The following is a 14,032-nucleotide window of genomic DNA, read 5'->3' on the forward strand; positions in this document are numbered from 1 at the left end:
AGCGTCTCCATTAACTTGTCCTAATGCCAATATAGTATGTGATCAGAACCTATATTGTGGTGTTGATTTTAAAAATTAATGCCACAACGAATAATATTGTATAAATTTTGGTGTTAGTTTTTAAAATCAACAAAAAATGATTTTTTTTATTTTATAATTATTTTTATTAATAAAATTAGTTCACGTTATTCATTTAAATTTCTATTCTTTTATAATTATATATTAAAAATAAAAGCTATTAAAAATTTAAAATAATAATTTTAATATTTTATTAATCTTCTATTGAAATAAATAAATTTAGAGTATAATATAATTTAAATTAAAAAATATATAAAATATTAATGGCTCCCAAACCACCATATTATCATTAGGAGGGAGGTAAAATAGGAAAATTCAAAAGTCTATATGAGAAGAATAAATCCTCTAAAGGTAGTGATTCATAAGATGAATCATTATATTTATTAATTAATTTAAATATACCTACCTATTTAATAAGTGGACTTCATCTAAATTAATCAATTAATTTTTATATTCCATTTAATTTATAAAATACGAATTAAAGGATCCCACCTACCTATTTTTTTATTTACGATCTTATCTCAAGTATTTACTATTGGGTTAAAAAAAATAAAAAAAACGAAAAGATATTATATGTATAAGAGAACGGGAAAAGAGAATAGATATTACGTACAAAATGGTCGTATGTAAACAAAGTGAATAGGTGAGAGGGTTTAAATTGAAATCAATGTGCCTTTTAGAAATTCTGAAATGTGGGTGCGCTTTGTGAATAAAATCAAAGCGTACTTTGAAAATTTCCGAAAATACAATTGTTGTACTCACTTTTTCATTTTGGCCCATAACTTATGAGACACAAGAATTCTAAAAGGAGTTGTCCCATCAGCCATAATTGCCACCAGAATTAGAATAATTCATCTCATCTCTTCTTCCAGGACCACTGGAGTCGCCTGACGTCTGTTTTCCATCATTATCTTCTGCTGGGGTGTCAGGTGCTCCTTCCTCCTGCTTGTGCTTCTCGCCTGCTCCAGGTACAACTGGAACGCCATAGCCATGGATCTCCCCCACTCCGTCGAGAACGGCCATGAGAGGAAGAGGAAGCAGGAGGAGGACAACTCCCAGTCCCTTAACCTTCGTAACCTCTCTAAGCTCATGCTTCCACCTCTCGGTGTCTCAAGCTACAACCAAAACCAGAATGACCGTCCAGGGAGGATCATTTTGCCTATGGACACCAGATACAGGTCAGTTTTTGAGCTTCCGACTCATTTGATCTACGGAACATACATCTCAGTGACACAAAAGTAATGTGTATAGGTGTTGGGAGACGTTCATGGTCGTGATGGTGGCCTACTCTGCGTGGGTGTACCCATTCGAGATCGCCTTCATGAATGCCACACCCAAGGGCGGCCTCTTCATCGCTGACAGCATCATCGATGCCTTCTTCGCCACCGACATCATCCTTACCTTCTTCTTGGCGTACATCGATTCCAGGACGCAGATCCTTGTTCGTGATCGAAGGAAAATTGCCGTCAGGTATGTTTACACCACATCGAACGCCCATAAATTACAATAGTTTATCTTTCAGACTCCTGCGATACTTGTTTCTGAGAAGCAAGTAATTCAAAAGATGAGATTATAGAAGTTTACTTTGAACAGTCTAGGAATTAACAACATTAAAAAGCTTGTAAATAGTTCACAAGCAATTGTCACAATAATGGTAGATGGCCCTTGACCTCAGAATTTAAGCGTCCAAGGGCCCAGCTAGAAATCTTTCTTCATGTTTTTTCAGTGCAAATTTGCTTGTGCACAAAATATGGAAGAATGCCACTAATAAAATATGTGGTTATGGAGCAAGGATTTCTAGCAACTTCTTCGCAATGAAAGGTGACATATGTGGACATCTCTGGACAATTCATTTAATCTTAGTGCCATCAGCATCACACATAGTGGTCTCCTGTTTTCTGAACGTCAGTGTTTTATTCAGAGGGACCACATGCATTATTGTTTTTGAAAACTAGATGGCTCAGGTGGAGTGATACCACACGGTTCATCAACTGGATGAGTCTCCACTTGGTCTCTTAGGAGAAAGACACCAGACTTCCTGAAAAAAAAACTTTTAGCTAAGGTAAACAGGGGAATGGAGAGTTTTATGTAGAACCCTCCTATCCAATCTCCTATTTCTTCAATCTCTTGTTGGCAAGCAACGTTATCAGTGCTAGGACTTGGGATCACACGGTGCTCCAACTCAATCAATTTTCCCTTTGGAATAAAGAAGTGAGGCATTCTTGACAAAGCATAAGCTTTAGAGCCTTGTGTAATCCAAATGGTTATAGTCCTTTTAGTGGAACTATCCAAAGATTAGTCTCGGCAAAATCCAATCAACTGACAATTGTAGATGAAGAGCCTATATCCTGCACTATCTCTTTTAACTGTCATACTTTTTGTCATCATGTGAGAACGGGGAAGTGTTAGAATCAAAATGAAGATTGTATAAACTTAATTAAATTTCTGTTGACGAAGGAAAAGTAAAAATTGAGTTGCAAACCAGAGATAAGTTGAAGTTTAGAGTTCTAAAGAAAAACATTGATTTTTTTTTAATGTGGGTTGTTTTGATCCTTCTAATCACAAGGGTACAACTAGTGATGCCCCTCCTATTGAAGTGATAATGCATAGGCATATTGTTGGTCCTTTGAACTTTGATCAACAAAAGAAAGCATTAAAGTAAGAGGAGAGAAAATTAGTTCTAATAAAAGTTATAGACAATGTTCATTATTCCTAGTGCTAGGGTAGGAACCTTAAATTCACACCCATTAATAATATCTTGAACCATGTTGTCGGCACCATCGAAATTTATCATTTTTGTCATAAGATGCAAAACAGATTTAGTATTGTAGAGAGTCGACAAAAAGAACATGCTTCTTATTCCTTCTACTTTCTCCTCTCAATTTAACAACAACTGATTCAATGATAACATGCGGAATTTGTTGTTCCGCCCATTGCTCAACATTGGCACCATGGGTTGTTGCGATCCTATGGCGTCCTCTGCGGGGGTGTCATGATCCCATGGCGACCTCCACGGGGGTGCCACTATCCCACATTTTTAAAATTATTTTAATATTTAGGTTGAAAATTTTATTTTTAAAAATATTTTTAATTAATGTATTTTATGTTTAAAAAATTGAAATTATATCGACACGATATGATACCGAAATCATATCATTCGAAATTTTAAACCATGGATTCTTCCCTGTAGTGATAGTGAGTGATTCCTTCTTGACAGTCAATTGTAACAAGCAATTTCTCTAGCAATTTTATGACACTGAGAGATTCATGATCCTTCCATGCTGGTGTTTTTTTTTAAATAATTCTCATTCTTCATTACCACCTCCTCTTCAGTATGACTAACACTGTCGTCAACATCAGCTAAATAACACTAATAATATCTAATGGTGGTTAAGGAGCAAAACTTTAGCTTCGAATGACTATAAATAACATGCTAAATAAATAAGAAATAAAATGAAATCATTTTATCCATTGTGCTTGAGCCTTGCCCACCTTGCATGATGTATGTGTACGCATATTTCTTTAATTTAAAGTCCATGAATAGTCACACTCAATTGAAAGACCCAAGGACTCAGGGAAAGATTATTGTAGAAAAGTTGTGTAAGTTCTCAAATTTGGGATGAAAGGATTGAGAAGACCTATTTGTTCTTTCCCTCCATTTAAAATTTGAATTCCATTCATTTCAAACATGGGATTTTCCTCAAAGATTTCCTATAATTCCCTAGACAATAGAAAAGTTTCAAAATATAATTAATTGAATATGTTGCTCAAAGTATACTATGTTGTTGGCATGGTTTGAAATTTTAGTTGTGCCTAGGTTTCAATCTCTAATTAGACAATATTAGTATTGTAGTATGCTATGTTGATTTGGTTTTTGACTTATTTACTTATAAATATAATTATTGATAATTTGCTACTGATTATAATTGAACATCTCTAATAGTTAAAAGTAAATTATTTTCTTATTATTTATTTTTAATAAAAATTACTTAGAATTGGTTTGCCTTTAATTATTTGTGTCTACTAATACTTTAGTTTATTATTTACTTATAACCATTATCATTGATAATTTATTAATGATTACAAGATACATAAACAATTTACTTAAACATATATACACCTAGAATAAAACATATCACACCGTAACTTGAAATTATTTACTTGTAATTATAATTACTTATAATTTTTTTACTTCTAATTATAATTATCAACTAATAATTTAATTAATTATTCACTTTTAATCATAATGTTGATAATTTATTGATAATTAGAAGTAAAGAATTGTCAGTAAATAAATAATTTATAATTATTTACTTATAACATAGTATAAATATAACTGTAAATAATTCTAAGATTATACATAATTATATCCTTATAACTTGTAACCTAGTTTTAAGCAAGATTTGAAACTTCAATCCGTGCCGAGGATTTGATCATAGACCGAAATGATATGGTTTTGGTATCGTATCATGCTGTGCTGATATAGTTTCGCTATTTTTTATTTATACATAATAATTATAAGATAAATATGTTTATGGTGTATATAAAAATAAGTTGTATATTGATTTTGTATAAGTTCTTAATTATTGAATAACTTAGTATTGTTAGAAAAAAATAATTAAATATAGTTTTCTTTAAATAATTGGTCTATCAATAACTCAAATTAAAATTGATCTATCTATAATAATAATAATAATAATAATAGAAAGCTCTTACTTTATATATAATAATTATATAAATTAAGTATTTATTCATTTAATTAATTATTAATTAAATAATATATATTTTAAATAGTAAAAAAATATCAAGTAAAAAAAATAAAAAAATAAAAAATTATCAGATTTATTAGAATTTTTTTAGATTTTTATTTTTTTTAGAATTTTTAAAGATTTTTTTAAAAAAAAATTAGAATTTTTTAAAATTTTTAAATGAAATTTAAAATAATACAATAATAAAAAAAATATATTAGAATATAAATCGGAATTATTATATTTTTTAAATTTTTAAATGAAATTTAAAGCATTAAAAAATAAATTTCAAAATATTAATTAATAAAATTTATTTAAATTTTAAATATATTTTTTATTATGATAATTTAATTAGGGTTTATAAAAGTATGTTCGAAATATCACACATACTTCCGGATGCTTTCGACGTCGTTGGAGGCGTCCTGCGATGCCTTCGGCCTCACAGGAGGTGGCCCGTGACGCCTTCGGCGCCGAAGGCGTTGTGGGACGCTTCCAGCACCGCCGGAGGCGTCCCGTGACTCCTCCAGTGCCACCGGAGGCGTCCCGTACTCCTCCAGCGCCGCCTATGCAAATTCGAGATGGGGACGCCTCCGGTGCCAATTTCGCTCGGCGGAACGTTAAAAACCATCCGTGTTGAGTGGCATGAAACGACATTTCATTCTATGGTGTTCAGTTATATAAATAATTAATAGATTATACGATGATTGTTATGAGTTTATAAAAAAGTTAATCTATGATAGACGACTAGTTCTTTGATCTATTATAAGTTTATAATATATATTAATCTTTTTACCCTTGTCCTTGACGTGGACACCCATTTGTGACTCAAGATGATGGACTCACAATGCTCCTATGTTAGCATTTAGATCAGCGGTGATGACATCTAGATCAGCAACAAATTATAGCTAAAGTGAAGGGCACCTTACCTAAGTCCTTTGAGCCCCCACCTAGCCAATTCCATTACCTAAGTCCTTTATGCTAGGTTTACTTGGGAGAGTGAAAATCAAAACTAAGGAAAAGTTTACAGTGAAAAAGTTTCCGTTGTTTACTTCAATAAAATTTTAAGAGAGAAAAGAAATACAATCCATTAACGGATCACCTCAAATTCGGACAAAAAGTAACGGATGGAAAAAAAAGACATATGCATACTTTTTAACTTACAAAATTACACCATATATCTAAAAAATGACGCATGTATCATTTTTCAGTTATAAAAATTACATTGTATGTATTCACCTTCCTCAATCAAGGTAAACAAGCACACAGAGGAAGAGATTTTTTTTCTTTTCCATTCTCTTCCCATGCCCCTAGGTTTATTTCATCCATCCATCGTCCACTCCTTCAAATAAATAGAGTATTAAGCCCCACCTAGCAAATTCCATTGTGAGTTGATGAAATGAAACCTTCTTTGCTTCCACTTACTTCAAATTCCTTAATCTCCACTGTATGCTTTTCTTCTCACCCTTGATGATAGAATGGAACAATATGTTTTCGATCATAGTGGTCAACAACCTATCATATGAAAGTGTAATTATTCATAGCATAATGCAAAATTTAATTTGCACCTACAACTATATGTTTTCTACGAGTTTCTGGCTTTATTTGGAAATGTCAAGAAACTACTCAAGTTTCCTTAGTGGGTTACGATCCCATCTTCTAGATGCCAACCTTGATTAAGGTCAATAAGTTGGTAGAGGGACAATTAAATAGATATTCACTACCAATTGTATTCCTAGGCTCGTTCAATCAATAACTTTTGTTGGACACATCTAATGTGAATCATAATCTTTGTTGTTTAGATTTTATGAACCTTAACTGAGGCTAATGAGTTCATATATCTAATCAAGGCAAACTGGCATCAATGGTCATTTTTGACCTATGACACGAAAATATACATATTAGACTAATGCTAATAAATCACATAAACAAGACACCACGCCAGACACCCATTTGTAGTCATGTCTATTAAAGTTAATTCGAATTTGATATTTGCACGAGAGATTTCTTTTGTAAAATTATCTTATCAAATCTCACATGTAACTCATATGTGAAGAAGCATAAATCTTTTATGCATCATCCGTAAGCGACTGGTTGAGTTTGACAAAATGCTTTTGTATAAACTCTTTCATATCAAAAGAAATGTGATTCCATATCAACTCTTGAATGATTGAATTGGTTTTCTGAATCATCCCCACTTTACATCTGGATTGATTGGTCAAACCCCAATTAGCCCTGTGGTCTTGCACCAATATGACCCAATGAACCCAGTCCAATAGTTTGGTTTACTTGGCTATAAACTGTAGTGGATCTCTAACCTTCAGCCTAGTTTAATGAGCCAACTACCTCTGTCCATTAAACCCTTATGTCTTGGACCAACATGACCCAATGAGCTCATCCCAATAGTTTGGTTAGTTTACCTGATCATAAACTGCAGTGAATCTCTAATCTTGATAAGTCGGCCTAGTCTAATGAGCTGACTCGATCCATTGGTGAGAAAACCTAATGACTAACTCAGGCTTGTTCACTAACATGGGTTGCACGTGTCTTGTATGGTGTGCATGGCACATGTGGCTCCAACAGTATGCACCGGTAGCGGATCCATTGTTGACATTAGTGATCCCACAATTCAACATAGTGTTAGTCCCTTTGCATGGCACCTAGAGCAGCAAGTATTTATAACCAACGCAGTGTGTGTAGCCTTGCGTAGGGCGCACGACTAATATTGACAACATAAGGAATTGTGACGCATGCAGTCCCATAAGTAATTGTGACCTTATTGGTAGCTAGGCACAATTCACATAGTTTCCATGAGGGATCACTATCCTTGTTGACAACCAAGCGCAATGCATGCTGTCTTGCAAGGGATTGTGGCCTCTTTTGGCAGCCAGCTGCAGTGCACTCATTTTGGACAACAATAACGACTAGATGTCATGCAGTTATGCTAGGATTGGTTAGATTTTCCACAAAATAGTCTTCATTCTCCAACCTTGGATGGATGATGGTGGCTAATCAGACTGTGCCTCTGTACGTCCAACATAGTTAAAAGAAACATAAGGTGGGCTGAGCCAATCCAGGCTTGCCGCCACACCTTTATTCTATTATGACTTGTTAATCCTTATGTTATTCATGCAATGTGTGTGTTATGACTTGTTACAATAATAAGACAACATCTCACTTTACAAAAGCAAGGTATAAATAATAATCATAGGTTCAACAAGCACATTTTATATTAGCACAAAGGATTAATAGGACTAACTCACACTTAATTTATATAGTTATTTTTCATCCTATGTTCCAGTTTTGACTGTTATAATAGCAAGACAACTTCTCACTTTACAAAAGAAAAGAAATAATTAAAAATTATGTACATTCAATAAGCAGATGGAATATTAGCACAAAGGATTTGCAGTTAACCTTAATTCATTAGCACAACTGAGGACGTTTAGAGTGTACATAGTCTAGATCAATTTTGTAAGAGAATAGACACACCTATGTTTTCTTCTATATTTTGACCTCTTTTCTCAATTACGTTTGCTTGACTGTAATATCATCCCAATCATATACGATAAGCCTAAGTGAAGGGTTCTGGGTTATATGACCTCCATGATTGCATCTACAAGTAATATTTAGTTCTGTTAAGTTTAATCTTTTTCCTTTTTTTTTAAAGTCTATTAGTTAAATTTACACGCATTCTAATTTACGAACATCATAATATTTTAAACTTGGGAAAGCAATGAAATTAGAATGTGACAGTGGAAAAACCATGGATTATATAGCCAATGCAAAGGAAAAGTCTCATGAAATTTGTCCTTAAATAAACTTAAACTAGAAAAAATCTATGAGCATTTATTCACTCCGTAAGTAGATCCTCCTCTCCAACAAGCTTTTATGATCATGCATAAGCCCTTAGGGCGTAGCGCAGACGGTGGACGCATGACATCTCTGGCGTAATGGCTAGAGGTCGATTCTCAGAAACTGACGACTTGGGGTTTGCCCCACTATGCGCCTAACGCCTGTGTACTTGCATTTACCTCCCTCCATATCCATGGGGCCGGCATTAGAAGAGCCGTTAAAGTAACAAATTTATTTATTATTTTATGATCATGCATAAGAAGTAACATGCCTTTTACAAACAACACAAAGCCTTAAGAAATCTTTACTGTGTGGCAAAAAGATGATAACTAAACCATATAAATAAGATTGAAAATGTAAATCTGATTTCTATCTTAAATGCAATTTCATTAGTAGTCATCACAATTTCCTCCTCCAGGTACTTGTCAACATGGTTCATCATGGATTTGGCATCAACGATTCCTTTCGCGGGCTTGGGCTACCTAATAACAGGCAGAGTCAAAGCAGGAGTCTCTTACAGTCTATTGGGAATGTTTAGGCTTTGGCGACTTAGGAAGGTGAAGCAATTTTTCACAAGGTGATAGCAATTGAGAAATGTATATGCAATCAATCATGGGGAAATTTTACAAAGTTTAAAAGTTCATTAATTTTGTTGATGGGGCCACTGCAGACTTGAAAAAGACATCAGGTTCAGCTATTTCTGGATAAGATGTGCTAGACTCCTATTTGTAAGTAAATCTTCCTCATTTCTTCCGTAGGATTATCAATAACGCATCATGAAGAAACAAAATCCATTGAAGCTGGAATTCCTATACCTGGAAACTTGATGCACTGATAGAAGTCAGCAAACAACACCTACAATGAAAAAAACAATAGGTTTCTGTATAAATTAATTGCATATTAAATCTGATGTTTAGTAATGAATGTAAAATCTTATTATTTTACACTATATTTGGTTCACGTGATGAAAAATTAATAATTTTAAAATAGTTATTCATAGAAAATTCGATAAGAGTAGGAATAAATATTCTTTAGTTTGGTTTATGGATTAACATTTCAATATATCAACATATCGGGATAAGTATTTCTGGTTTGACTCGATGACTAAATTTTGTCTCAACAATCAAAATTCATCATGAATAGTATTTCTATTCCTGCAAACCAAATAGGCAGTTGATGCAAGATGCATCAAACTAATGAAGGTTGAAGTTGGTTAAACTAAACATTGGAAATGATATTATAGATAATCAGATTTTTTTTTAACCCAAGTTGTACTTCAAAAATTGAAGGTGACTAACATTGTTGATGCAGGTTACCTTTTTCCTAGTACACTGTGCTGGATGCCTCTATTATTTGCTTGCTGATCGTTACCCACATCAAGGGAAGACATGGATTGGTTCAGTGATGCCAAACTTCAGGGAAGATGACCTGGGGATGCGATACATTGCTTCCATTTACTGGTCCATATCAACAATGACGACAGTTGGATATGGTGATCTCCATGCAGTTAATACAAGAGAAATGATCTTTAATATATTCTACATGCTTTGTAATCTTGGCCTCACGGCCTACTTGATTGGAAATATGACCAACTTGGTTGTTGAAGGAACTCGGCGCACAATGGAATTTGTAAGAATACTTGAATTTCCACAATTTTTATATTTTTATAGTTGCATAAAATTTTCACATTAAATTCTTATTGTCAACCATCAAGAATCACTACTTTAGTGAGATTATGTTGGTTGTTATCCTGCCAATAATTGGTTTACAATTATCTCAAGAACTGATTGGAGTTGTTTTTGCAGAGAAACAGCATTCAGGTTGCATCTAACTTTGTATGCAGAAACCACTTACCACCACGTCTAAGAGAGCAGATATTGGCTTACATGTGCCTTAGATTCAAAGCAGAGACCTTAAACCAACAACATCTGATGGACCAGTTACCGAAATCAATATGCAAAAATATTTGCCAGCACCTCTTCCTGCCAACTGTTAAGGAAGTGTATCTCTTTAAAGGTGTCTCAAGGGAAACACTGCTATTCCTGGTGATTCTACCAATGCTTGTTCTAAGCTCAGTTGAGGCTTTATCTTAACACTCTGGAGTATTTGTCTCATGATTTGTTCGAACTTTCTTGTTTAGGTAACTAACATGAAAGCCGAGTATCTTCCACCTAGAGAGGATGTCATCATGCAGAATGAGGCACCAGAAGACGTATATATTATTGTATCAGGTGAAGTTGAAATTGTTTATTCAGAAAATGAGACAGACCAAGTTGTAGGAGGGCTCAGGACAGGTGATATTTTTGGAGAAATTAGTGCTCTCAGTAATAGGCCTCAAAGCTTTACATTCCGCACTAGAACATTATCTCAACTACTGCGGTTAAAGCAAAACACCTTACAAGAAGTCCTACAAACTAAACAAGCTGATGGTATTGTTATCATGAAGAATTTTCTTAAGGTAATGTGTTTTATTCCTGATAAACTGAGTAAGATACATATTACACAACTAGCAATTTCAAGGAAATTAACCAGATATTTCATAATGTTAAAGCATCAAATAGAGTTGGAGGACACGAGTGATCTTGTGGGGGACACTGGAGAAAAAGATGGAGCTAATATACCATGCAGTCTCCTAACAGTGGCAGCTACTGGAAATAGTTCTTTGCTTAATAAACTCATGATAGCTGGAATGAACCCTGATGTCCGCGACTCTAGAGGAAGAACACCATTGGTAACATTTTAATTTTTATGGAATCATATCTAATTTTGAGATGGATTTCTTATTTACTCGTATTCTGTTTCATAGGAAGGGAGTTATTTCTCATAACAATCACAAAAAACCCAAACAAAAAAAAAGCAGCACATTAGAGAGTGATTATAATAAGAATTTTCTAGAAGCATAGGAATAAACAATGTTTTGTTCATCTAAAACACACTTCATTAACAAGAAACGAATGGTTGCTTTAGTGCAACAGAAACATACTTCTAGGACTGTAGATGAATACAATGCGATCTATGTTCAATTAGTGTGAAAAGTACAAAATAAATAAGATTGATTTTTTTAAAAAAAAAACTTGATAAGCTAAACAATCAAGCTTAAGCTTGAACATGCACAAGTTAGTTTGGATCATTAACGTTTATGAGTAAAACTCATGAATAATTCATCGATAAACAACTGTCCAAGGTTCATTTATAATTTTGTTTCTATACATTTTTATTTTAATTTATAAAGAATATAGTACATGTATATATGTGACAGTATTGCTATTGTTTTAGTTATTTAATATAGTCTACAGCTTTGTAATTATCAAGGAAATTATGAGGAAATGAAGACTCCTGAACAAAAAAAAAAAAAAAAAAATCAAGTACAGTTAATATGGAGATAGGCATGGGCTCATTTATTTATCTAACAGACAAGCTTGATCATGTATATGTAGAGTGCATAATTAATGATATATTGTCTCTTTAAAAATTGTGTTGGCTTTTTCAAGCCCTTTCCTTTCCCAGTTCATCCAAGAATAACAGTTTGCCTACCTTTTTGCTTAGCATATAGTAGCATCGAAAGGATATGAGGATTGTGTCCTAGTTCTTCTCAGCCATGCTTGCAACATCCATGTACAAGGTGTTTGCCACAATTTTACATAGCTTTTATTTCATATTGTATTCTGATTCACCATTAACAGATGCGGAAGGAAATACTCCATTATGGAATGCCATCGTCGCAAAGCACCACAAAATTTTCAGTCTTTTGCACCAATGTGCATGTGTTTCCAATCCCTATACCAGCGGTGATCTTCTTTGCCTGGCAGCTAAAAGAAATGATCCTTCCACTATGAGGGAGCTGTTAAAACAGGGTCTAGACATAAACTCCATAAACCATGAAGGCTTCGCAGCTCTGCAAATAGCAATTGTTGAAAATCACGAAGAAATGTGTAGGCTCCTGATCATGAACGGGGCCAACAAAGAGAAACTAAATTCACATGGAAGTGGAGCAAGGGAAATAAACAAGGAAACGCTGGAAGAAATGAACCAGCAAAACCATGTAGGACATTCAACTACGTCAAATGCAATGATCAAGAAAGAGAAGATGTCGAACATGCAAGAAAACAGATATGCCCCAAGGATTAGCACGTACAAGGGGCATCCGCTACTCAGAAATAGCAGTTCAGAATCTGGAAAGTTAATATTTCTGCCAAGCACCATGCAAGACCTCAGAGAAACAATTGGTATGCAAAAAATAACCCGTACATTTTATGCATGCTCATAAAACTTATCTAGTTTACATAATCAGACTATGAGAAAAATAACAAGAGTTTCAGTTTTTACTAAAAAATAAACTGTGTTGTTATGCACAATTTTTGAATGTTTTGTTTTCCTAACAGGCAAGAAGTTTGGCATTGATGCAAGAAACAAAATATTGATAACTGAAGATGGCGCAGAGGTAGAGACAATTGATGTCTTGAGAGATAATGATAAACTTTTCCTCGTTGAGGAGGAAGAATTTATGCTCGTAGACAAGAAATTCAAAGATTTCTGTTCCCAATCAGATTCTGAAGCGGCCTAGGGGTCAGAGTGGCTCTAGAGATGTATGCAGTCAGTTACTTTGCAAAGTTTTTCAGTAAGCTTTGTAAACATATGAGCATAATGTGAGCAATCAAGGTAGCCAAAATCTTCACATGTCAATGTGGACGTTTGGAAGATAGTTGAATGTAATTTGCTGTACCTTATGAAGAGCATTGAGAAACACATCTTACTTTGTATTGTTCATGCAACAAGGTTTTTCCGATGAGCAGAGTTAACTAACAATGTTTGGATGGGGTGAGGGAAGGTTCATTAATGGAAGGGGAAGGAAGGAGAAGGAAGGGAAAGGGAGGGAAAGTAAAGTATTTAACTTCCCCTCATTTGGGAGGGAAAGAAGGTTCATTAATGTAACATATGTTATTTTGTTTGGGAGAAAAGGAGAGAAAATGAAGGTTAAATATATAACGTTATAAAAATAATTTTATTTTTTTAATTAAATATTTTTTATAATATTAATATTTATTTTATAAATATAAATTAAATATTTTTTTAATAATAAAATTAAAATTTTATATTATCATTTAAAATAGTTATTTTTAATATAGAAAATTAAATTTTTTATACTTTCAATGATAACATAATTATGAAAATAATGAATTATCGGTAACAAAGTAATTAAATGAGAAATAATGAAAATAATAATTTTAAAAATCCTAAATAAAAAATCGAAAAATGTCGTCCATAACGAGAATTCTTGTTCTTTCAAAACTTATTAAATTTTAATGGCAAAATTAAAAACTATAGAGGTCATCTTAAATTTTGACGACAAAAAT

The 14,032-nt window shown here is 33.4% G+C and overlaps 1 protein-coding gene across 1 annotated transcript; it reads left to right on the top strand.

Moving 5' to 3' along the window:
- Nucleotides 1-910: 910 nt before the first annotated feature.
- LOC122055940 (potassium channel AKT2-like) lies at nt 911-13,424 on the top strand. Its single transcript, XM_042617636.1, has 11 exons — nt 911-1,256; nt 1,330-1,548; nt 9,097-9,255; nt 9,349-9,406; nt 9,990-10,307; nt 10,484-10,723; nt 10,819-11,136; nt 11,230-11,409; nt 12,225-12,300; nt 12,362-12,904; nt 13,061-13,424. Exons 1-11 carry the CDS (start codon nt 1,069-1,071, stop codon nt 13,240-13,242), a joined length of 2,481 nt encoding a protein of 826 aa, XP_042473570.1. The 5' UTR covers nt 911-1,068; the 3' UTR covers nt 13,243-13,424.
- Nucleotides 13,425-14,032: the final 608 nt, after the last annotated feature.

This window comes from Zingiber officinale, chromosome 3B, assembly GCF_018446385.1.
Source record: "Zingiber officinale cultivar Zhangliang chromosome 3B, Zo_v1.1, whole genome shotgun sequence".
Classification (NCBI taxonomy): Eukaryota; Viridiplantae; Streptophyta; class Magnoliopsida; order Zingiberales; family Zingiberaceae; genus Zingiber; species Zingiber officinale.

Bases quoted from the DNA above. Each gene is read 5' to 3' on its own strand.
- LOC122055940 (XM_042617636.1), top strand. From the start codon at position 1,069: ATGGATCTCCCCCACTCCGTCGAGAACGGCCATGAGAGGAAGAGGAAG. The intron at 9,256-9,348 runs GTGATAGCAATT...GGGCCACTGCAG, and splicing joins GTGAAGCAATTTTTCACAAG to ACTTGAAAAAGACATCAGGT. The intron at 11,410-12,224 runs GTAACATTTTAA...CTTTTTGCTTAG, and splicing joins CTAGAGGAAGAACACCATTG to CATATAGTAGCATCGAAAGG.